Source organism: Myotis yumanensis, unplaced genomic scaffold, assembly GCF_028538775.1.
Source record: "Myotis yumanensis isolate MYYU_CA2020_CCGP unplaced genomic scaffold, mMyoYum1.0.hap1 SCAF_1, whole genome shotgun sequence".
In the NCBI taxonomy this organism is placed as follows: domain Eukaryota; kingdom Metazoa; phylum Chordata; class Mammalia; order Chiroptera; family Vespertilionidae; genus Myotis; species Myotis yumanensis.
In genome coordinates this window covers 95991477-96018305 of record NW_027223752.1, presented here as the reverse complement: position 1 = coordinate 96018305, position 26829 = coordinate 95991477, and the positions used below count along the sequence as shown (strand labels likewise).

The 26829-nt window shown below is 40.1% G+C and overlaps 1 protein-coding gene across 2 annotated transcripts in view; it reads left to right on the top strand.

The window, feature by feature from the left end:
• The window catches only part of SLC25A21 (solute carrier family 25 member 21), a 536253-nt gene that overhangs the window by 467663 nt on the left and 41761 nt on the right, over positions 1-26829 (top strand). For both annotated transcript variants that reach the window (XM_070428230.1, XM_070428239.1), the window contains exons 4-6: positions 17778-17844; positions 23270-23329; positions 26544-26651. In XM_070428230.1, the coding sequence (XP_070284331.1) occupies positions 17778-17844; positions 23270-23329; positions 26544-26651 (235 nt within the window). The remainder of the gene's footprint in view (positions 1-17777; positions 17845-23269; positions 23330-26543; positions 26652-26829) is intronic.

The following is a 26829-nucleotide window of genomic DNA, read 5'->3' as shown; positions in this document are numbered from 1 at the left end:
TTTTTCAAGGGTCAAGACTAAATGGAATTCTCTGTTTAATTTCCTTTTTTCTCTTTAGTTTAGATTTACAGATAGCAGTTTATATTAGTTTAAAATGTTTATTTTCCTACACTATTTCCCTGATATTTGCAGTTTTAATCTTAAATATCAATTTTAAAGTTAACCGTTATGATATTGAGTGTGCATTGGGGGTTTTTTGTTTCCTCACTCCTAAGCTCACTGAAAAATATGTAATTATTCCTCCTTTGCCACACATTTTTCTATTGGTAGTAAGAATTTTTCTATGAAAATTATTGAATTCTGTAGAAAGACATACAAAAAAAACCCCAAGTAGAGTTAATAATACCTTTGCCATTAAATTTGAATTTTTCCTTATTTTATAATGTTCTCCCTTTTTTCCTCTTTTGTGTCCTGTATTTTTCTCATATTTTTATGCCATCCATCGCCTTATATTTTAAGTGCTGATAGTGTGTGTTCTGTGTGGTGTGGGCCCTGGACGAATCACAGGCTTCAGGACCAGAGAGGCCTGGGCGTTAATTCCATCTCAAGTCCTTTCTAACTGTGTCAATGTGGATAAGATACTTAGGCTCCCAGAATCTTTCATTCTGCATCTGTAAATAAAGATGAAATAAGATTATATATGTTAAACAACCCCCTTTAAAGTTTATTTCCTTCCCCACTAATGTACTTGGAACATATTTATCCTTACCCATCTCTCTTTTCTTCTATTATGGCCTTGGGGAAGTGAAAGAGTAGTAGGTTTACAGCAATTGGTTGTATACACTTGTGTGTGAATCTGTTACACATATATACAACAGAATGGTGTGGATGAAACAATGCTAAATTTATCTTTAGCCACATGAATAGAGGTATTACATTTAGAACAAGGAAATAATAGCCTTGCTCAACCATGCCCTCAGCCCACACTAAGTGTGAATTTTTGTCCAGGAACTCCAAGGTAGATTGATGGGGGACCTGAGGGCCTGTTATAGGAAGAGGCATCACGGGGTTTAATAATTATCTTCAAATACTTTGCAGTTCCTTAAGAGGACTGGAATTACACTTTTAATATGACCTGGTGTATTAGTCAGCGTTTTCCAGAGAAACCGAGCCAATAAGATAGATGAATGGATGGATAGTAGGTATATTAGTACCAGGTATATATTAGCTCAAGAAATACTTGCTGATAAGTAAGTTAATGGTCCCCAAAAGGGTAACTAAATGATAACAAAAAATATAGACTGCATGTGAAGGAAATGGAACTCCTTGGGACAGAAGAGTCCCAGTTAGTGGATTTGGTGAGAAGTGTAAACAACAAGATTAGTCAATAATTCACAGGTCTTTTTTTCTTCAAATAACTAATCAAGTTAGAAGCAAAATCTGTAGGCACACTCCCCATGCAGTGTTCCTTCTCTAAAACTCAGTCACCTGCAGAACCCCAGAGAAGCCCAACTTCTTCGTTGGTTTATTCTACAAAACATAAGGAAAGTATTTTCCTGCATTCTTCAGCTCAAACTGCCGTGGGTGTGGTCCTGCTTCTTTACAGTGGAGGCTACTTCCTGTTGTACCTGTTCTGCAAAATGCATGACTGTTAGCAGAATGAGAGAAAGTAGCCTCATTTAAATTTTATTCTCGTGTTTAAACAGTCAAAACATGCTTTATGCCAACCAATATTTCTGCTAGTCTTGATAGACAGAGGTGAAATGAAATATTAATCTCCTGTAAAAAGATGTGGGCAAGATAATAATCTGTTTCTGGCACGTCTCAGTGCTATTCCTCAATAAATCAAAGAGAAAGTCAAGAAGTAGGAGCAAAGTCCCCCTGAAGGATATTGGGGGATGCGACCTGGTACCACTTTCAGCAGTGACTCATCCTACTGTAGGATAAGTCACTGCTGAATGGGGTAAGAATATCCATAGCTTCGTAGTTTCTGAGACCAGAGATGGGCACATCAGAGGTATGGAGCACGTAGCTTGGGCTAAAAAGTGGGTGCACTCTAGGCTAGAGAGTAGAGGAAAATTAGATAAGTTCCTGAAGTTCCTAGGCGAATTGCCTGACAATGGTACTGAATACTCTAGCCTGCATCCTAACAGACATCTGTGTTAGAGCAGCTGTAGGTCATTAACCTCATAGGGAAGTATGTCTTTCTATTTTTCAATGTATAGTTCCTGGACCTTCTGCATCAGAATTAAGGAGGTGTTAAAAATGTAAATTCCTGAACCTCTACTCAGACCTACCAAATTCACATCTCTGGAGGTAAGACCAAAGGATCTTATTTTTAAGAAGGAAAAACAAAACCTCTCTCTAAAGCTCCCCCGAGTTTCATTGGCTAAAATTAGGTATCGTGTTCATGTCTCATACAGTTAGAGGCAGGAATATAAGAGCAGCTGATTAAATCAATCATGCCAGGGCTAGAGAGAACACATGGCCTCAACCATGTGAACACTAGATTGGGTTCTGCCAGGATAGAGAAGCGATGGGCCTGACTGGGTGGTGAAAATGTTGTTTGTTACCACAGGTTGATAGTTGATAATAACTAATGAAATCTAGACTTCCTTGTTGCCATTTCCTGAAGTCTACTCATATTCACTAGATCAGATGTCTCAAACTTTCCTTGTTTATAGTCATTTGGTGAAGTCTAGGTGATTCCAACGAAATCAGGAAGAGTTGACATTTGGTGGAAAAATGAAAGAGATTGATCTTGTAATAGTTCAAAATACCAGGTACAATTTCCTATTCACAGTGCCATCAGACTGGGTCAGTGGGAATATAATACATTTATTCTTTTATTCAACAAATCTTTACTGAGCATTGATTATGTAAAGGGTCCTGTATTTAGCCCCTGGGGTACAGCAGTAAATAAAAGACAAAAGCCCTTTCCTGTCCTCATGAAGCTGACATCCTAGCGGGAGCAACTGAGAATAAATAAAACAAGCAGGTAAACTTATGAAGCTTGTTTGAAGGGGAAACATTCTATAAATAAAAATTAAGCAGCCAGAAAGGACAGGTAGTACAAAGGTGGGAGGTTACAATTTTAAGTAAAAGAAAGGTGAGAATAAGCTCACTGAGGGGGTAACATTGGTACAGAATTAAAGAAGTGAATAATGATCCATGGGGGTATGTGGAGGAGAGGATCCCAGACAAGACACAGCAAGTATAAAGGCTCTGGGGTGAGAGTGTGCCTGGTTCAAGAAGTTCTTTGGGGCTGGAGGGGAGTGAACCAAGGAAAGAGTGGTAGGAGGTGAGGTGGGAGGCATAGTACAGCATGGTGGAAGCACATTGCTCGGGGTCTTTGAAGGGGATTTGGTTTCACCGTGAGGGAGATGGGAGAATATTGGAAGGTTGGGAACAGAGGAATCGCATGACTCACTTTTTATTTTAATAGGACTATTCTGTTACTGCATTTCAAATAGAATGTAGAGAAACTAATTAGGAGGCTATCACAGAGGTTCAAGTGATAAATTATCAAGGTTCCGACCAGGGTAACAGAGACAAATAAGAGAGAGAGAACTTAAGTATATGCTTTCAAAGTTTCTGGTCTAAGTGATGGGAAAGATAGAGTTTCTGTTACTTGATCTGGAGAATATTGTGGGTGGAGCAAGTTTGTGGAGGGAGAATCAGGAATTCACCTTGAACATGCTAATCATTACATCCAACTGGAGATGTATGACAATTACCAGCAAATGGGTGATAATTAAAGTAATAGGACTGGATGAAATCACCAGAGAGAGGTAGTTACCATCCAGAAACTAAGTCCTAGGGTTATCTTCTGCATTGCTCTTCAAATATCTTGAGTTCTACATAAATTATCCCACTTGTGTTTTTCTAGGACATTGACTGCAGGAGTTAGGTAGAAAAATAGGCCTTAAGTGCTCATTGATAGTAATATGCTATGAAGGAAAAATTTTTCAAAGTGATCTAAAAAACAGTGCATATCCAGAAGTCCATGAAGTACAAAAAAGACTTTGACTTATTAAATCCAGAAAGCTTGCTAACTACCCATTTAACTTGTTTTTCAATCAGTTAAATAAGAACTCGGGCTCTTAAAAAACTCTGGTGCAGGGGACCGTAGATGACAAAAGAGACTACAAATCCTGGCTCAGCTAGCTGTTTCTCCATTCAAAAACCAGAGTTTTAGCCCCTCCCAGAAACCAAGCAGAGCCTGGGGCCTGAACTCTGGAGACATAGTCACTCAAAGAGCGCTAGAGCCAGGAGGTGGAATGATGTTTCCCAGTGGACTTGACTGACTCTCTCTGAGAACACAGACGTCAAACAACATTCAAGAGTGGAGATTTGGGAGTCAAATACACCTGGGTTCTAATCCCTACTCCACTGCTTACTAGCTACATGACTAGTAAGAACGTTGCTTAACTTCTCTGGGTCTTCATGTTCTTGTCTGTAAAATGGAAAGAGTAGAATCTTTGAATAGGATAATAGTTGTAAAGCATTTAGCAAAATGATTGCTACTTTGTTTCTCAAGTTTCTCTCAATAGACTCAGTTCTATTAGAAGTCCACCAGGGGGCACCTCAAGAAATTAATGTGGAGCCTACTGCAGTAACTGGCGGCCATAGAGTTAATGCATTTCCAACTGTACTTCGGGAGGTGTCCACTCAGCGCACTTAGTGAGCAACATCGTTGACCTCCAACATGCATGAGTCGGTTGTAGCAGAATTCCACAGCAGGGTGTGAATTCCTCATGCACTGGGTCACACACTTAGATGAGGCTCCATGGGTGAATGGTATCTCCGAATTCTGAGACTTTCTGTCCCAGCTGCAGTCATATATAGCTCTGCAGCTAGGGCAAGCTATTAGATCATGCTACTTACAACAGCGTACTACTAACTCATTTCCATAAGCACTTGTAAGAGAGCGGGCATAAACAAACATCTCTATTCTGGCAGGAATGTTTTAGAATTAATTTGTTCACCTTATACCAGCAGTTTTTCATGGTGGATAAACACCTAACATACTGGTTAAGCCAGAATTTAAACCCAAAGAGTGTGGTTCCAGCCCACACTCCTGCCCACTACATCACATTGCCTTTACTGACAGGTAGCATCAAATTAATGCTAAATGCCAGAGGGTGGTGATAAAGAACAGGAGTGGCCATTGTCAAGCAATTTATAACCTGGATTAAATATGGTAATCATGTGAATAGTAGATATTCTATTCAGTTAAAATTGTATGTCAGACTATTAATATACTGAGTCATAGCTGCGTATGAATCTGTATGCTGGATCTATATACATATGTGTGTTTGAATATGTGTATACAGGGGCAGGCAAAAGTAGTTTTAGAGCTGTGAGTGACATTCTTTTGAGTTAAGAAAGCTATTGTGATCCCTAGCTGGTTTTGCTGAGTGGATAGAGTGTCCGCCTGCAGTCTGAAGGGTCCCACGTTCGATTCCGGTCAAGTTCACATGTCTGAGTTGTGGGCTCGGTCCCCAGTGGGGTGAGTGCAGGAAGCAGCCAGTCAATGATTCCCTCTCATCATTGATGTTTCTATCTCTCTCTCCCTCTCCCTTCCTCTCTGAAATCAATAAAAATACATTTTAAAAAAATAAAGCTATTATGATGATCATAATCTACATTCTTTTTGCATACAAGTTACTGTAAACCTACTTTTGCCTACCCCTTCTATATATATGCATAAATATATACACTTCTTATTTGAATATAAGTATATTTAACATAATGTTAATTGAGTATTACTATGTGCTAATATAAGGCAATGTGAAGGGAAACATCTTTCAAGTATTGCAAGCAGGTAAAATATCAAGATATTGTCTGCCATCTCAGAGAAGAATTCTTGGAGAAAATTATCTTAGTTGATTTTGGGATAATGAGACTGAATCAACATTTGACCCTAGAAAACTGTGTTTAGCTTAGTGTTGGGAACAAAAAACATACTGAATGAATGAGTAAATAAATGAATGATAATTACTTCATTATGGGGGGAAAGAAATGAAATTAAAATGGAGGATGGGTGAGAGAATGGAGCAAAGACTTTCTTCAGTGGAACTTGTTTATCAGAAAACTTTTATTTCTCATTGATTCAAGAAAGAGCGTAAGGAAGAGAGAGAGAGAGAGAGAGAGAGAGAGAGAGAGAACACATTAATTTGTTGTTCCAACCTTCCATGCATTTATTGGTTGCTTCTTGTACGTGCCCTGACTTGGGATGGAACCCCAAACCTTGGTGTATCAGGACAATGCTCCAACCAACTGAGCTACCCAGCCAGGGCATGATCAGGTTCTCTTTCCCTCTTTCCTTTCCTGGCTTCAGTCTTTTTTGTTGTTTTTTTTTCTTTCTTTTCTTTTCCTCGTAGTTGTCATTCACATGAGTGAATGACTGCTCTTATGATTCTTATTTCCTAGTGAAAATGAGTTCACCTTTACAAGCAACATAATCTGCAGTCTCTGAAAATTAATACACTTTTGCATAGTTAGTTCTAAATAAGTCTCTTCATTTATAGATTAATGGAGCAATTAACAACACATTCTACCCTCATTATGTACTACTTTAGTTGCTTCTCAAATATCTTTTTTGCTTGTTTTTTTCCTTGGTATTTTCCATGAGGGTTCTGGTTCTTATATCACGCTAATGCCTTCCTTGGGCTGAACTGTGCAACATGTTCAGTGCACCGAGGACCCTGCCAACTTTCCAGGGAATGGAGCCATGGACTTACCTCCTAAGTGATACTGACAGCTAAACTACTTTTTTGTGTCTTAGAAAATCAAACTTGTAGTTTATTTTAGACATATCAACAACGTTTAATTGTCATAGTAAAATCATACTGAAAGTTCAGTTAAACACGTGTGTTCCGGAAAACTTTAAAGAATTTATTCATACAGCATATAATGAAAGTGGTATGGGTTTGGGGTAGCAAATACATTTGAGGACCATATGCACAAATTTAATTTAATTAATTCTCTGTAATGAAAAGTAATAGCTTTTGTGTGTGTGTGTGTGTGTGTGTGTGTGTGTGTGTGTGTGTTTGCCTGGAGACCTGATATGAGTTGAAGCAGGGAAAACTTGTTAGCTTTATGTTAGAACTGGAGGCCCAATGCACAAAATTCTTGCAAGAGTAGGCCTTTCTTCCCCTGGCTGCCAACACTGGCTTCTCTTTGGCACCCAGGACCCAGACTTCCCTCACAGCCCCGGCTTCGTCCGGAAGAATGTCCAGTCTAATTAGCATATTACACTTTTATTATTATAGATGTTAGCTAAAATTTGAGTTATGTTGCACTTCCTTAAGTTCAGTTGATTCTTTTAAAAATAATCTGTGTCACTTTTTAAGGTGTTTTCTTCTCTCCTCTGAAGGATATATAGCTTTCCCTCTCTTCTTTACCTAAATGAAAATGGCCTGAAGATGCATGTAATTTTGAGAGCTTTGGATTTCAGATTCTACATAATTCAAATAACAGAGCATGAAACCTCACTCTTTCATTTGGATTTTGTGAATCAGTGTAAATGATGTCAGAATAATGTCCTAAAGGTTTGGTGTCAGGGTCAGAATTCTGCCCTGGGATACACAACCTATGGAGCAATGGCAGCCTTGCACTCATAATCCAGGGCTGAGAGCCACCCTCACTGTTTTAATTACAGAGCTACAGCATGTGGGTAAGAAACTTGGATTTGACAACAGCAAAAGAAAGAGGATATTGTATGCCTTCAATCAGCTTTGTATTAGGAGATCCTTAAAGGGAAAATTATGTGAAAGAAAGGAGGAGGAAGAAAACAAAATAGCACTATCCCTATTTCAATATAATTTGGAGAAAATGACTGATTTGGGTTGGTCATGTTGCCAGAACAGATGACTCAAGGCTTCCAAACAAGAAATGGAAATCAGGAGGATGCCTGAAGACTGAAAAAAGAACAAATTGTGGAGATATGATTGACTGTAAGGCTTCAAAATCAACTGTACCAAGATGAGCTTGGAACATTGCCCAGAACAGAACTGAATGGTGATGTTCATTTAGGTCCTGACTGTTGAAACAAAATAAAATGTAGTAATTGTGCTCTGTTAGGTACACAGACGTGTTAATGCTTTCCAATTTCCCCACTGGAGATCTGGTGTCACTTTCCCTGTCGCTCCTATTTCATGCTTCACCGGTGAGTATTATTGCTGCTCTGGACGCTTGCTGAATGCCAGGCTTTTGGCAAAGACGTGGGATCCAGGTGAAAGCATCCTCTCATGCCTCATGTGAGTGTGCTGCAGGTGGCTTGGAAAATGGCTTTGCAAGTTGGAAATCATTTCTTTAATTGGCCTTTGCATGGTTGGATGATGTGCATCTCAATCCTGGCATTCAGTGTGACGGTTGCTGGACCTACATTATGAATCGAAGCAGTTTGGGCCCCAAAGCCCTTCTTTTCGAACAACCAGGGAAAGCCTCAGTTTCCACAGGCAACAGATCTGTTCATTGATCTTTTCCTCTCTTAGGCGGCAAGATAATTTATTCATGGTTTCCTTATACTAATTTCTCAGGAATCTATCACTTGAGTTTTATAAATTTTCTGATGAACAACAGGGTATGACTCCCTCTGAAGGTCATGGTGAAGCAGCAACAGTTTCCCTTCCTCCTTGGGGCTGCTACGAAGAAAAGATTCCATCTTGTTGCTCCTAACACCAACACCCTGCTGACTAGCCCAGCAAATTCGGAAATTTCCCAGCCTGCCTGGAGGAGCGGTCCAACTCTACAGTACAAATGACTTCCAAACACACTTTTTCTACAGACTAAATTAGGAAAATGACAGCAAAACCAACTCAGGGGAGGGAGAGGAGGGGCAGGCAGCACATGTGATTTCTCGCTCCTTTTTGGTTTCTGTACCTGAGTCCAATTTTTACTCTTCTGTCTACTCACTATTCACCACAAAGTCTTCAGATTTCAGTAGCTGACTTAAAGCAAATAACTTTTTATTCAGCCATCCAATGGACTAAAGATGTTGTCAGGTACAAGACATTTAATTAAGGATATGTCTAGTCTCTTTGGACGCCTAAAATGCGGGCCTTAAACAAGGTAACCTAAAACCGGAGCCTACTAATGAGAGACAGCAGGAAGGCTTCTTCGAGGGTTTGGCTCGCTGTAAATGAACCACCAAGATGGGACACAAACTCAAACTCAAAGGGAACTCCACATTTCCTTGCATCCTACAATTAACATCTTTTCACTGGTGGGTCTATAATCTTGGAGCCACCCAATATGTTAAATAGCTTCACACTGTAAAGTGGGTATGGGGGAAATGAGGGGTAAAATTATGTTGTGGGGTTTGGCACCAATCTTTATTTCAAATAAGCTGTGTGTGAGCTGTGTCTTTGAGAACATGTGCAGTGCAGTTTTGATCTACATTTTATAGAGGTACAAAGTAATACAGGATCTGTTTTATTATAAATTAAAAACAAATGTGATCCAATATTGTAGTCCTCTTTGTCTACTTATGTTTCTGAACAACAACTCTCATTAGTATATAAACCATCATGATCTAATGGCTTTAGAGACCTGAAACCCCATCCCCATGTTTTCTTACAAGCTTCTTCACATTCCATCTGTGGTATGGGGTTCTCTCACAGGAAATCATCCTAATGGGACAGGATTTTAGTGTGTGATGGGCTCCCCAAAGAAATCATCTAAATCCGTTTTTAAAAATGGATCTCACAGTCTCCTTCTAAAGCTCTGTTTAACAGTTAACAGCTATCTTTGCTATAATTATGATTTAAGAATTACCACTTAAGACTTTTTTCAGAAATGGGGTGTTAAGGGCTATTTGTATCAGAATATTTTTAGCTGTAGGTTAGTAGAAGACAGAGTTGAAAGCTCAAATAATAAAGATTTATTTTTAATTGCACATAATCATATACATAATCATATATTTGGAGGTAGGATGCCAAGATTGGTTAATTCATTCTTCAAGATCCAGGTCTTTTCCGTCTTTCTGCTGGCCATCCTCAGCTTGCGGGTAATGATATCTCAGCTGGCCACAGTACACAGGCACCTTGTGGAGCTAGGACAACATCTTGAAAAGAAGAGGGACTTTCTTCCCATGTTCCTCTGTCCTGAGGATGAAAATCCATGACTTCCAGCATACATTCTTCCCCCATGCTGGTTTCATGGACTAGGTTTGGGTTATACGCCATGCATGCAATAGGTTCCACTAGCAAAGGAATGAGACCACCATGATTGGCTTGAATAATTCTGCTTCATCCCCTGTACTAGCATAGGTTTCTTTCCAACATAAGGGCTTTCTTCCCAGCATAGGGGATGATGAATACCTACATTTATACCCCAGGGAACAAGAAGGGGTTGGAGGGGTATCTGTTGGGTGACTAATAGAGCTCCCCACTGACTTTTTGAATAATTTTTTTTATTTTAATATTTAATATTAGTATTTCAATGTTTTATCATGTTACTGAAGTAGGCTCTTTCTCTTAATCCTTGACAGAATTATCCTGGTGTGCCTCTTAAAGGCAAAATTTATTCTAGGGGGGGAAGAAGGTTTATCCTAGGGTCTACTGTTTTTTCTCATTCTGATCCAACTAGAAAATATTTAATCAACAACCCCAAAGCTTTCACCAAAAACTGATCTTGTTCATCTCAGCCCAAATATATCAGTTATGCATGTAGTGTTTCACATTACTTTAGAACAGAATTGAATGGAATGGAATAGAAACCTGATTTTTATTTGCCATTTCTGCTTCCTCCTAAAATAAGAAATGTCAAAACATTTTTGCAACAGAAATAACTTTCCAAAAGTGTTTATAAAAGTAGCTTTATTTCAAGAAAAACTGAAATATAGTATAGCCCAGTGGTCAAGAACATGGACTGTGAGGACAATGGAACTTGATTTGAGTCACTGTATCCTATTTGGCATTGATGTGATGATAGCCTCACCTGCAAAATGGTTAACGTAATCATATCCACTTCAAGGGTTTGTTGTGGGGGTTGAATGAGATTAAAATATGTCCATATGCCTTCGAATATTTATCCTTAACAGAGTGGCTAGTACGTGGTAAGCATTCAACAAATTTTGACTATTTTTTACTTAAAACAATAGTAACAAAGGTTTATAAACATCCAAGTTAACATTTTCCTACACATGCTAGTTAAAATCAAACTCATTATTTTCAGAAGTAAAGCAACTTTGAGAAACAAAACATGAGGGCTGCCATATAGTTTATACTACAATGTTATGGGAGGTCTGGCATTGGTTCTTCTTCCTCTTCCAAAGAGTTCTCCAGTCGGCTTGATGTGGGTCAAAACTTAAAACCAGAGTGGTGGCCTTACTATGTTTTCAGGGAAAAGAACTGCCATTACACACATTAGAATCCCATTTTCCATTGACCCTTCTTGAGAAATAGGCCCTATAAAGCATGTTGATATGGGTGTCACAAATCTCTTAACTTCCCTAGTTATTATCCTGATAAGCTACATGTTCTGTGTTTCAAGGCAAAACTACATGAAGGCAGAAAAAATTGGCAGAATGAACAGTGCATGTGGATATAAACATCAGTTCTTCAGCAGACAAAAATGTATGTCCTTCATAAAACATTACAATTCCATTTTGTTTCTCAGAATCTGTATGTCATACTTTACATTAGGAAAACTTTCAGTAATTTTCTAATCAAGTCAGAAAAATAGCTCGTCAGCTTAAGCTTTTGCCTACATTTTCTTGCTCAAATTTTGGGTGTGCCTCTTCTGATGGGCCCAAGGGCCCATGTAAACTGACAGAAAGACTCTTCATGTGAGAGGGCATGGAACTGAGATGCTGCAGCAGCCATTTTGGCAGGAGGGGCCATAAAGTTTCCTTTTTGGATCTAGGATTTTCAGTTATAAGTAATAAACCCAACTCAAACTTACTTAAGTAAAAATTTAAGTGTGTTATAAATGTAACTGGGTATCTCAGGAAACCAAGAGCAATGGAAATGCCAATATTCAAAAGAGCTGAGATGTAACTGAGCTTAAAGAAGTCCTAGCAGGAGAGTCAGGCTTCCAGTACCAGGGTTTCTCTTCTCCATCTTGCCTCAGTTTCCCTAAATGGTAACTTCCTTCCTTCTTATCAGTGTACACTGAGTTCTTCCAAATGACAGAGGGCTGCCTTTGGTTTTTTAGCTTTATAGAGCTTCAACCAGACAGAGGGAGAATCACTTTTTTAGTTCTAATTCCAAAATCCTGGGGGTGGGGGGAACTCAGCTAGGTCTAACTTGGATCAGATTAACTGGGGCAAAGAGACAGAATAGCATTTGGATCCATTTAGTGAGGAGCCCAATCAACCACTGCCTACAAGCAATATCATTGTAGTAGTATGTTGGTTCCTTTATAATTATAAAGACAGTGTTTATTTTAAAAATGGGGTGGCCTTTCTCACCAGAAGAGGGGTCACCTCTGACTATTCCAGAGATGCTCACTATTGCATGAAGTCTGTGAATACATTGCAAGGAGATAGATCATTCTAGCTTCCCTTTGCCAGCAAAGACTGCCTATGGTCCTTGAGAACTTCCCGTTAAGCTATCCATTCACTGTTAGAAAGTTCAGGATGGTGGGAAGGCTGGAGGTGGTTGATGGGCGGACGGGGGTGATTGCACATGAACCTGACTGAGCAGGGAGAAGGGAAGGAGGGTGCATTAGGAAGCATTGCCAACGTGAAGCAGAGGGTCTTGGCCTCCCAGATCTTTTCGGATCAAATCCTTGTGGTTCTCCCAGCTGCCTCTCTTCCTCCTGTCTTACACCTCTTTTTAATATTTTCTCCCATCATTTTTAAAATGAAGACCTCTGTGTTACTTATAAGACTTCTGTCCTCCAGAGAAGCTTTAGGCAAAAGTTTGAAGTAAGGTAGTTTGTTTTTTCAGAAAAGAACTTTCCTGTGGCCTCTTGTTCTTTTTACAAGTACAAAATCTGAGGGTCAGAGGAGACCAACCTGGAGGGCCAGCAAGTCCATCTATTACTGTGTGTGTCCCATTTCTAGCGTCCATTACAAGTGGCCATCTAGATTGCCTGACCACATATCACAACGGGGCAGTCACCACTTTTCAGGAGAGCCCAGTCTATCTCTAGATAGTCCTGTCTATTAGGAGTGTTTCCATGTATTAAGTTCCTGCTGGTACAAAAATGTGTCTTTCCTTATTGCTTGTGCCTGGTGGTCCTAGTTCTACCACTGGAAACAAACAAGTCTAATCTTTTTCCTACATGCTCACCTTCCAAGAGATCCATCACATTATCATGTTTCTCCCTATGATCTTTTTTCTTAAGACTGAGCAACTGTTCTTGCATAACTGTTCTCTGTTATATGGGATTTCAAGTACGTTTATTAACCGGGACACTCAGCTCTAGAAGCTTTAGTTACTTACATGTTCTTAATTCTACCACCCTCCATAACCAGGCATAATTTTCTAGATGTAGAAAATTCAGCACAGAAATAACAGAACTAATAATATCTTTCATTATAAACGTAGAACTTCAGGAAAATCACATTTATCTTTTGGGAAGACCAACCTATGCTTAGTCACTCTCATGCTGAAACTTATATAATCTATGTATATAGAAAGCCAGAGTCTGGAACACATACCACCCACAGCCCCTCCCATGGCTGGCCCCACCCCCATTCGGCACCCCTACCCCAATTGGGAGCAGGGCCCACCAGCCAATTGCCCACAGCCCCTCCCCCCAGCCGGCCTGGCCCTGATAGGGCCGATTAGTGGGGGCCGGCCAGCCAACCTCCCACCATCTCCTCCTTTTGACAGGCCCAGCCCAGATCCACCCCAATTGGGGCCAGGCTGGCTGGACCCCACCTGTGCACGAATTCAGGCACTGGGCCTCTAATAATCTACACTAATAAAAGAGAAACATGGTAATTAGCGTACGACCGCTACCCTTCCCATTGGCTAATCAGCATATCCTTATGCAAATTAACTGTCAGCCAAGATGGTGGCCGGCAGCCAGGCAGCTGGAAGCGAACATGAGGCTTGCTTGCTCCAGTGACTGCAGACTCCAATGTTCCCCACCTGCCTTGCCGGCCTCTGAGCTGGCAGTTTGAAACATTCTAACAAATATAGAAGCTAAACAAAACCCCAGAAACCAGCTTTCAGCCAGCCGGGATCTCAGAGCTGGAGTTATACATTGTTTCGATTATAGAACGCTCAGCAGCGGAAGCCTCAGAGCTAGAGCCAGAGCTAAAGCTGGCCCAGAATAAAATAACAAAAAGAGAAAAAAAAGGAGCGGTTGGAAGCTTCAGTCAACAACCACCAGCCTGAAAGCAGCCCTCAGCCCCTCACCCAGACTGGCCAGGCACCCCAGTGGGGACCCCCACCCTGAAGGGTGTGTGACCAGCTGCAAACAGCCATCATCCCCTCATCCAGGCTGGCCAGGCACCCCAGTGGGGACCCCCACCCTGATCCAGGACACCCTTCAGGGCAAACCAGCCAGCCCCCAGGCCTCTATCCTATATAGTAAAAGGGTAATATGCCTCCCAGCACCGGGATCAGCAGAGCCGAGAGGGCTCCTAGCACTGGATCAGCGTGACAGGGGGCAGCACCCAAACCCCCTGATCGCCCTGTGGCTCTGTGTGTGACAGGGGGCGGGGCCACAACCTCCCTATCTGCACTGCTCTGTTCGTGACAGGGGAAGGCGCCCCAACCCCCTGATCAGCCCTGCTCTGTGCCTGATAGGGGGGGAGCTCCCCAATCCCCTGATTGCCCTGTGGCTCTGTGTGTGACAGGGTGTGGCGCGCCAACCCCCTGATCGGCCCTGCTCTGTGTGTGACAGGGGAAGGCGCCCCAACCCATCCCCCCCACAGGCCCTGCTCTGTGTGTGACAGGGTAGAGCCATAACCTCCCCATCGGCCCTGCCCTGAGTGTGACAGTGGCTGCGCCCCAACCCCTTAATTGGCCCTGCTCTGTGTGTGACAGGGTATGAAGCCCCAACCCCCCTGATGGTCCCTGCTCTGTATGTGACAGGGGGCAGTGCCCCAACCCCCTGATTGGCCCTGCTCTGTGCATGATAGGGGGTGGCGCCGCAACCTCCCCATTGACCCTGCCTTGAGTGTGACAGGGGCGGTGCCCCAACCCCCCAATCAGCCCCACCCTGAGCGTTACTGAGGGTAGCATCGCAACCTCCCAATCCGCCCTGCTCTGTGCATGACAGGGGGCGGTACCCCAACTTCCCAATCAGCCCTGCTCTGAGCTTGACCAGGGCCTGCACCTAGGGATTGGGCCTGCCCTCTGCCACCCAGGAGCAGGCCTAAGCCAGCAGGTCGGTATCTCCTGAGGGGTCCCAGACTGTGAGAGCACACAGGCCAGGCTGAGGGACCCCCCCTCCCCCCCGCCAAGTGCACAGATTTTTGTGCACCGGGCTTCTAGTCTATAATAAAATTGAAATGATAAAGAGTTCTGGTATCTAAATTCTACAAGTGAATTTCAGGCATTAGTACTTGAAATTTGAATGAAAGGAGGTGGGGGGGATTTGTGAATTCCTATAATTATTCAAAACATGTATTTGCTTCACTTCCTATTCATAATGTTAGTACTATCCATTCACTGAAAATTAGTGAGCACAGTAAATCCATGAGGGGATTATTTAATTCCTTTCTTCCTCTTACAAAATTCATATGCTTAACAAACATTATATTCTGTTCACACACACACACACACACACACACACACACAGTCTGGGATAAGCACTGTAATGCACACCCAGCCCTCAAGGAGCTAACAGTTTAAAAACTGAAGGTGAGCCTTTTGCTCCCCTCACTGAAGGGTGCTGTATATGCCAGTTAATTAAGGAAGAGCATGAGGTCACCATGTTGGATTGGGTGGCACAGTGAGTTAGTCTGAATAAATTCTTAACTTTATTGTTCCAGAAGCACAACTAGAAGCAGAACCCAACTTGAATAAGTTGAAGTTTGAGGGGTCAATCAAAGAATCCCAACCCCATGTAAAATGACCATCCTAACATAGGAACACACTGAGTCCTGCCTTTATCTCTAGTCACTTATGGGTTCATCAGGAAAACTGATTATCTCAGAAAATAATGTAGAATATGCTCTTCTATTTATGTATTTCTAGGTTTAAAGTGAGGATATGGCATACATATATGTATTGTGTACCCCAAAATGTATACACACACTTTGAGTAATTATAAAGGCAGTGTTTATTAAAATACATTTAATTTTTACGATTGAGCTATCAGCAGTTATAGTGTATATACATTTTTTGGGGACAACCTGTATATGTAGATTCCATGTTAGACAAATTTAAAATTTTCAGTCTTAAAATTTAATGTGAAATAAGTGATGACTTTTTATAAACCTATCATAAGCTTATCTACTCATTATTTTCTAAAAACATCTGAATATGTGACAAGTTCCTCAACATAGGCAAGAATAGCTGTCCCAGGCCCTGTGAAATTGCATATTTAGCAAGGGAGTTTGACATTTCTTCTGTCAGCAACATATGTCCCTGACCTACTTCCATTTCTATTAAGGAAATTTAAAAATTATGACAAATCAGTACAGGCCCAGGAGTCCAAGTCCATAGCCATAGGGTCTGTTACTAAAGGTCTATGTAGCCCTGGCCGGTTTGGCTCAGTGGATAGAGCGTCGGCCTGCGGACTGAAAGGTCCCAACTTCCCAATCAGCCGGCCAGGGGCATGTGCCTTGGTTGCGGGCACATCCCCAGTGGGAGGTGTGCAGGAGGCAGCTGATCGATGTTTCTCTCTCATTGATGTTTCTAACTCTCTATCCCTCCCCCTTCCTCTCTGTGAAAAATCAATAAAATATATTTTAAAAAATAAAAGTTAAATAAAGGTCTATGTATTAGTAAAGCTAAAATTGAGATTTTATCACCTTGTTAGCCTCAGAAAGTTTGAGTTTAGTGGCCTCAGGTTAGCCCCAGAAAGTTTGAGTTTAATGACCCTGCCTCATTTAGTTCCCATAAAGGAGAAAATGCAGGACAAGAGACATCTTGAAGCTACCTACCACACAACTTAGAAAATAAATTCAAGATTCCTTAGATTAAGGGGAATCAACTTCATCTTTAAGGTTCAGCTCATGGTTGTATTTAGCAACTTACCTAAGAGATTTCAGTCTCAGTATCATTTATTCTTCATCTGAACAATGCTAATAAGCATAGTATTCATAATCTCTCTACTTTAGAATTAAAACAAAGGAGGAGCTCTGGCCAGTGTGGCTCAGTTGGTTGGGTGTCATCCTGTGCTCCAAAAGGTTGCTGGTTCAATTCCCAGTCAGAGTACATGCCCAGGTTGCAGGCTTAATCCCTGGTAGGGGACATGCAGGAGGCAGCAGGTCAGTGTTCACCTCTCACATCGGTGCACCTCTCTCTCCATCTCTCTTCCTCTCTCTCTCTAAAAATCAATTTTAAAATCTTTTTTTAAAAAAAATAATAAAATAAAACAAAGGAGGACTTCAGAATTGGTGGCTACATTGAATAATTGGGAATACTTTAAGATTAGTTGCTTTTGCCAGAACCGGTTTGGCTCAGTGGATAGAGCGTCGGCCTGCAGACTGAAAGGTCCCAGGTTCGATTCCGGTCAAGGGCATGTACCTGGGTTGCGGGCACATCCCCAGTAGGAGGTGTGCAGGAGGCAGCTGATCGATGTTTCTCTCTCATCGATGTTTCTAACTCTCTATCTCTCTCCTTTCCTCTCTGTAAAAAAATCAATAAAATATATTTAAAAAAAAAAAAGATTAGTTGCTTTATCTATAAACAAAGGCAGAATTACCCATTTTCTAATTCCCTTACTTATATAAAATCTTTTTATTTCTCCAACAGGTTGTTTGGTTTTTACAAGGGAATTCTACCACCCATATTGGCCGAAACACCAAAAAGAGCAGTGAAGGTAAGTAGTGTATGCTTCCCTCCAAGTAAAGACAGACTACAGTGACAGCTTCAGCGTTAAAAGATCTCACAACATCCCAGGGGACATAAATTGAATTAAGTATAAGATAAGATGTTTAACACAGAAATTATGGCATAATTTTATTATAATTAGACTTTATCAATCTCTCAAAAATTGGTTTGTGGATTTTTTTGGGGGGTAAATGTACTCCTTTCTAATGGGGAAATTATATAAAAAGCACAGTGGTGAATGAAATTCGTGTATCAAAACACAACAGCCACAATATAGCTTGCACTTTTTCTCAAAGCAATTCATCAATTTTTCTTTGGAGCAATAATTATTAAAGAAAGAGAGAGGAGAGCAAACTAATACACTCTATATGAACAGAGTAAACTAATACACTATATTTCCCTGATATGATTCTCATATAACACATTTCTTTGTCATGCCAACTTCATTACCCCCTCCCCACCTCTGTTAAAAGTTTCTATTCTGGTTTTTACAAAATTATTACTTCCATTTCCCTGTTTCCATCTTTTTAACCACATAACTATGGAGTCTATGTACTACTTACTGCTTCAGTATCTGGATAGGAACACAGAGGACTGGCAGGATTCTCTGAGGGAGAAAGAACTGAATCTGATCACTTTTTTATATGTTCTTTCAGTCAAAAATCCTGATCACAGTGACTCTAACTAGCACTGACCCCCACATCCAGACCACTGGCAACACTTATTATGTTTCCATAATAAGGAAACATAAACTTAGACTGAAAGACTTCCTTTCCAACTGACACAAAGTTTTTTGTCACATACATTACTCAAATAATACTCCCCATATTCCTGGAAGGGAAGGGGCAACTTTATATATATATATATATCAGCAAGTTAAGAGGGTGACTAGATTAAAATTTATGATAAAATAACCTCATGTATACAGAGACACCAAACTTTTACATTATGTCAAAATAGTAATTTAATAGGATTTAATTCAGATCTAGAATTCAGAAAACAAAGCTTTAAAACACACTTTCTCTATAAATTCATCCTCTTTGTTGCCATAGTTTTTGTGATTTTTGTATTATATCTTTAATACAAATGTCATTATAAGGATCTGACTACCAGAGAATCTGGAAAAAGTTCACCAAAGTACACAAGAGGCTGAATGGGATTATGAAACTGCCTCACTTGATAAAAGATTGCCCAAGTAAACAAACAGAGCAGAGTTCCTGTTTTTAAAAAAAAGCCACTTTGTCTCCATGGAATAATATATTCATTTGTTCAGTGTTTTACATGTATAAATAAAGTAAATTATAATTAAAGATTTTCCTGGAATATTTTTTCTTAATACTAGATATTGGAGACCATTTAAACTTTAAGATGATTAAGGTTTATCAATGTTGAACAGTCTTTTACAGAAGAAAAAAAAAAGTTGAACTTTACAAAAGTTAGTCTCTATTTAAAAGAAAGCAATGCTCGCTGCCAGTACAATGGTTAACAGATGAACTTTTTGGGCAACTGGCTGTGGTATATGGGTCCCAGACATCTTGTTTCAAGTAGTTGTTACCTTAAAATTATTGAGACATATGGTAAGTATGTTGGCTTTTTTAAGTATAACTTGGAGTTAAAAGTGTATCTTTGCCAGATGGATAGCACTATTTTTAACACAATTCATGAAAACATTCACTTTATAGATATTTATCTTAGAATTTGTGAGGAACAATTTCATACATCGTAAACTGCTTCATTGCATGTCATCAAAGTTTACTTCAGAAAAAAATATTCACAGACCATATATGTGTGTGTATACACACACGTGCACACTTATACATATATATGGTCTATGAATACTTCATATATATATGGGTATAGATATAGATCGTCCTTGGTACTGACATGTCAGTTGCAATTGTTACTATAATCAGAAACAGACAATGTTAAGTTTTTCCTGTACTTTATTCTTTGAAATGAGATTCATCATTAAAATAATAAGACTCACTGATGCTAAATAAATGAAACTTCCTCTTTTACAACTTAAGAGCAATAGTACTACAGTTAGCAAGAGGAAATGAAGACCTCAGAAAGAGACCAGCTGGTTCCTCAGAAATGGGAGGCGCCACGTTCCAGGTTCCAGGGTCTGGTCTTGAGCATCACAGTTCCAGGAACACCATTGTTTCCATGATCAGACTCTCAAGGACTAACAAACTCATGAGAGATTATAAATTGTGAAGGCTGTTTGCTCACCACTATCTCTATAGCTTTCGTAGTGTCCGCACAGCAGATGTTCAATTGATATTACATGAGTAAATGAAACATATGTAGAGAAAAACAGAAAGAAAATGTATGGGTTTAATAACAGGAGACATTTCTATCCAATTCCACCAAATTAACACATCTACTATTCAGAATTTTTGGAAGTCCAAGACTTCCATTTCCAGCCAAGATGGGGTAACACAGGGACCAGACTTCCTCTCCTGCCTGCAACAGCTACAACAAGAAATAAACAGAATATGAACCACAATTTTCAAAACACTGACATCGGACAAGGAAGGATAGAAAGATGGGAAAGAAAGGAGATGAACCCTATGGACTGCCCGCCTTACTGCCTGGAAAGGGTTTCCAGGTCCAGCCAGGCCAGGGAAATATAGGCAGAGTCCAGTGGGTTCCCTGGGTTGAGAAGGAGCTGAAGGACTGGGGAGGGCAAAGCAGCTCGAGTTCATTGGACAGAGTAACAAGAGAGAGCTGCACAGAGAGAACTCTAAGGGTCTGCAGAGGGACGCCTTGAGTATTCAGCTGAGAACTGACCAGTGCCTGCATGTGAGGAAATTGACAAGGCCTGAGAAAGAGCCATCCAGGAATTAGAGCGAGCCGTGCTCCTAGCCACACAAGGCTGAGAATAGTACCTGTTCCCACCAGCCAAACCAGAAGGCTCCAAAATGCACCGGGCATCGAGAGGAGTACTCAGAGGGGTTTGCCTCTATAGTAATGTAATCACAGAAAACACACACACACACACACACACACACACACCCTTTATACCAGAAGAGAAAGCGGTAGGGAAGCCTTCTGTGGGGTCCATCATCTCCCAGAACTTCTCCGAACCCAGCGAGGACCCCTTAGAGTAGTGTTTCCAAAGTGTGGGTCATGACCCATGGGTCATGAAATCAGTTTAGTGAGTCACCAGAATTTTTTTAATAAATAGAATAGAAACAGAGTTACACACAGTAAAGAGGTAAATACTGTTTTATAATGATGTTTCGTTTGGGTTATAAATACAAAAGTGCACTGTGTGTGTGTGCGTGTGCATGCATACACTTGTGTTGGGCAAATATTTTTTTATGTAGATTGCGGTCAAAAAAGTTTAAAATCTGCCTTCAGGGACTCTTGGCTTCCAGGTCAGGGAAGGCAAGAATCCTCAGCAGCAAGAAAACTCCAGGGCAGTGCTCTCTACCCAAACCACTAACAATCATGGCTCTGCAGCGAGCAAGTATAGTATCGTGTTTAAGAGCACACACAGGCCTGGGAGTTAGACTTAAGGGGAATCTTCCTTTTCCCACTCACTGACTACAGGACATTTATCTATAAAATGGGAATCATGGCTGTGTTATAACTGTGATCTGATTATGTTTAATGGGCTAAATGCAGGAGCATATGCTAAGACTATGACCTTAGCCTGTTTCCTGGGCCACAGCAGGCTCTCCTGAGTGACATAAATATATAACTAAGGCACTTTGGTTCCTTTAGTAACCAAAGTGAAGATAGGGAATGGAAACTAAAATTTTCTAAATGTCTCCAATATACCAGGCATGTCAGGAAATCTTATTTAAATGCTCTTATTTAAAGACTTCTCTAAAAGGCGAGCTTTCTGTTCTGAAAGTTCAGGCGACTCACCCATACTTTCACAGCTGAGTAGTGTAGCCAGGATTCAGGCCCAGGACTGCTTCTGTCAAAATCCCAGTAAGGTAATTGTCTAAAACAGTGAAGATGATGACCATAAAAAAGAAGAAAAATAAATTATCTTTAAAGCTCAAAACTATAATGTGTTTCCTTTCATGGTTAATGGTTTCTAGTGCAGCTCTCATCAAAAACGTGGTGGTCCCTGGTGGTATTATTGTAATGCCAGGATATAGTTTCAGGGTTATCACCATCCACTGGAATGTTAGATCAAGAAGGCAGGGTTCTCTTTGCTTACTACTGCATCCCCAGTGCCTCTTAGAACACAGGAGGCATCCAAGAAAATATTTGTTGAATGAGTAAATGAAGGAATCCTATTTCTAGAAAAGTCTACAAACATAGTTAACCTAAAGAAGCATGACACAAAAGTAGTTCATGGGTCTTTAAAAGACTGAATATCTGTCTGGGGTTGTAGTGACCCTTGGGACGCCCAAAGACTCATTTGAGCCCCATCTACACCACAGAACTGTCTCTTTCTAACAACAGAGTATTATTTGGCCCCAAACTCTACATTTTTTCTTGCTTCATTTTACTGGGTTAAAAAGTAATAGAATAGAAGACATATGTGATTACAAAATACCCAAGCCATTTCTGGAGTCTTGGGAAACAGACTAGCAGGACCTAAGAGAATGCCTTATCGAAGCTGCTTATGGCTGCCTAATGGAGTGCCCAGGAGTAAAACATCATGTTCAAGCAGAGTTGTTGCACAAAATGTTTGGGGGTGGGGGGATGTAATGTATTTACGGTATGTTATTCAAAGTGATTAATTAGATTTGCCTCCCTAGAAACTCATTTTCAGGAAAATTATATTAAGCATCATCCACTGGAGGAGCCAACAAAATCATCATCATCATATTTTAAGGGAAGGAATAAGCAGCTGTCCTTTGCTCAGGTGGACAGTCTGCCTTTAAGCAGGGATGGGCTGGATGACCTCACCGAGTCCTTTCCTAGTTTATAATGACATCTTCATCATCACTGAGTGTTGGGAAATTTCTTGGAACAGTAGGTATACACAGCAATACAAATGCAAGTTAAGCTGAGAAGTGGCTGTCTTTTACAAGTCAGATAGATAATTGGGCGTTCACTGGGAAAGCAATTCATAGAGAACACAGAGGAGACTGAAGATTTCAGGTCTCTATGCCTATAATTCTGAATCACTGCCATAAAAAAGAAGTCTATTGATGTCTGGGGAAACTGAAAATGGTCATGGTAAATGGAGGCTGTATGGTCCATTTACTGCTATAAAGGATCCCATCAGCTCCTCTGTAGGTTATTATAGCTGCATTTGAAAATGTGAATGTTAAAGTAAGATCCAATAGCATCTACCCCAGACCAGATTAGAAACTGTGCTCGATAGTCCATCATTTTTTAAATGCTGTTTAATATAATGATTCACTAAAGAAATTTGAGTCAATTAAAGGGTTTGTTGCAGGAAATTGTTATAAATCTCTGGGTTTGGTTTTGTTTCACAGTTTTTCACCTTTGAGCAATATAAGAAATTGCTAGGATATGTGTCACTGTCGCCAGCATTGGTAAGTGAGAATATTTATTATACTTGAGTGTGTGTGTGTTATTTCATAAAACAAAATCTGGAAACAAAAAGCCTTTTGAATCCCCAAGCCCAACTACTAAAATATGAATTCGAGTTATTCAATGTTCAGCTACTTGTTGAAAGCCATCTTCCTAATAACTCACAATTTGGCTATTTTATAGCACCCAGTGATGAATTTATTATAATAATGATATGTGTAGAAAGGCTCATATGATATATGGTCAAGAATGTAAAATAAAGAATACATTTGTCAAAGACTCTTTTAAAGCCAAGACATGCATGTTTATATACTGCACATATCTATGCAAAAGTCAAGATGCCTAAAACTATTTCCTAGCAGGTTACTTTTCCCGCTTTTACTTAAGCTGTAGTAAACATAGGGCTGCAGGTGACTCTGTGGTCATATGCGGACTGAAGAGTCTTTTATAGTCAGGGAGAATAATGATCTTACAATGACACATCTCAACGATTACATGAAAACCACTTGGTAATTCGAATGTTTCCTACCATCTACTTTCCTTCTTGGTGACTTTGCGGCTTTTCACAAAACGAGTTAAATAATATTGACCAAGTACATGCTATAATATGTGCATGTGCTATGAGAGCCCCAAACAGAGCAAATGCACTGATTTCTCCCTTTGCATCTGCAAAACAACACAAAACAAAGTCAAATCTGCATTGCCCCTCCAATTGAAAACTCTCCTCAACTCAACCAGAGGCAGTGTTCTGAGCTTCAACTCTAATTACTTTACTTGTAAAGGTTCATTTCAGGATATTTACTTTGCCAAATAGGCTGTCCAAGAAGTATCTGTTGTTTAAAAAGACATGCATGTCCCTTTTCAAGAATGATCCTTTTAAGAAAACTACTAGCATGGCTTAGTGTTATGACAAAGAAACCTCTTGTCTAGTCTCCTACCTTAACAAGGTGGCTCTGAGGTGGCCTCATATAAAAGAAGTGGTACCATGAGTCCTAAAATTAGGTAAGTTATTTTTTTAATTCCTTAGTGTCTCCCCTTAATGTCACTCTTAGCTTTAAAAACAAGTTGTTCAAGAGAGAATTAAAAACCTTTCTAGCAAAAGACAATAAAATATGGTCTCCAGAGGGCCAGCTGGTGGCTCCTGTGTGGAACATTGGTACCATGTGAGAAAATGCAGTTCTCGACTCTCTTGAGAATTGAAACAGAAAGCCTTTGGCCACTCCAGCTACCATAACCGAATGCATGCAAACTGTATACAGTTTTCCCTTTCTCTTGAACTCATTTATTCCAGTTTCTTTTTGATACAGCTAGACACGTAAACAGCCATTAAATGTTCCTGGTGCTCCCACATGAAAAGCCATGGAGGCTAGGATCCCGACAGTTACTGCTGGTCTCTGGAACAAGCTGAGTAACATGATCTGCTGATAGCTGATCAATTCTTTTGACAAGGGACTGCTGAACACTATTTCTGACAGCAAATGTAGCTGAGTTTATAGAACAAAAAAGTGAATTACTTGGAAGATTGCATATAGTAATAAAAACCTGAACATCTGGATTTTAGCTTTTTCAGTCAGAAAAGTTTGGGACTACTATTTTTTTCCCCTGCTTTTGGCTTCCATGATGGAAGCCCAAGATACATGAACAAGATATTTGATCTTTTACCCTATGCAAACCTGTTTAAAATTGAAATGAAAGGACATGAAAGAAAAACATGATTAGTTTCTCCCTCTCTCCTGGAATCTGCATACAGCGCCATTCTTCCTGTCCATCTGTATGTGCAACAAGAGTGGTTTTTGTAAAGCACTTGACAAAGGGCTTTCACACATGATTTTGACCCTCATAATATTCTGATTAGGTAGGGGCATTTCATATGATTTTCTCCATTTTACAGATGAGAAAACTGTGGCTTACAAAGGATCCAGTGATTAGACACAGAGCTGCAGCTAGCACATATGGTGTCTTTATGAGAATTACAAAAAGGCACCTCTTTCTTCTGACTGACACCTCTCCAGCCAGGCAAGTGGGGTGCAGGCTGGACTGCAGGCTCCACACATACTTTTGTATATGGCAGCGCTGGTCCAAATCAATCAATAAATGGCAGAACCAGGGCCTAAACCCAGACCCACTAGCTCTGGATCCTTGCCTCCCCTTCTAAGGTTATAGATCATTCCTTTGTCCCTTTTTGCTTTTGGTCTCCTATTGGGAGAAAGCAGAGACTTCTGAAAAGAGTTACCTGTTATTTACTCTTAATTGGCATTTTTCTCCTCTTAGCTGTATATGGTACTACCTCTTCTCTGAGAATTAGGGCTTTGGAACTAAATAATTAATTTTTTTTAGCATCTGTTTTGCAGATTTGAGGCTTTGTTTCATTTTGTTTTCCTGCTGTGTGTGTGTGTGTGTGTGTGTGTGTGTGTGTTAATTATTGTGGTTATTTTTGATACAGATTTACTGAAAAATCTTTAAGTGTTCTATTTACAGAAAAAGTCTAGAAAGTTCTTCTTTCCTACTGCAGAAATTCTTAAGAGGTAGCAAATAAGTCATTTGCTACATGTTCTAGATTTTAGTTGAGGCCTTCAGAAAAACATAGCCATTTCTGGTTCCATTCCTCAGCTTCTAGGTCTGGAAGACTAGTGCAATTGTCAGGTGTTTATAAAACAAGGGAAGGATGAATAAAAAATAATTTTGGGGGGATAGTAGTCTAGAATAGTGGCTCTAAGAATACAGCTGTAAATTTAAATGTTGTAGCTATACTGTTTAGTTACCTGAAATTTTGCCTTTTTAAACACTCTATTTGTGGTTCTGCTCCTTGAATTTTTTAATCTGCCCAATAAATGTATTTAAGTAGATATTTTACAATGAAGCTCTCCTTTTACAAGTCAAACTCTCTTTTAATTGTTCCATGTGCAGATGATTTAGTATTCACCTTAAATCAGTAAAACAACCTTTCTTCTCATTAAAGGAAAAAGTCATTTTTGATGGGGCCTTGACATTCTATTTTGAATTGTTAGGATGTGGTTTGCGGCTTCTGTAATTTCTTCTTCATGAATTGTCAGCATCTAATCAAGAACTAAAGCTGTTTAGTAATGGTATATGGTGCATTTATGTAAGTTTCTCCATTTTCATCTTCACATTCAGTTGCACTGTATTGTGAGTAGGATGCTTAACCTAGTACACATGATAACTTGTTTTACAGTATTGATTTATTTAATTTTCTAGACATTTGCCATTGCTGGCCTGGGGTCTGGACTAACAGAAGCCATCGTGGTTAATCCTTTTGAGGTAGTAAAAGTTGGCTTGCAAGCTAATCGGAACACATTTACAGAGGTAATCATTTAAGGTTTTCCTATTGTTGAAGGAATATAAGATAAAATATTAAAAGTATATATAAAAAATTATGAACCCAGCCCGGCCACATGCTCAGTGGCTGAGCATCAAACTATGACGCAGGAGGTCTCGGTTCAATTCCCCATCAGGGCAGATGCCCGGTTGTGGGCTGGATCCC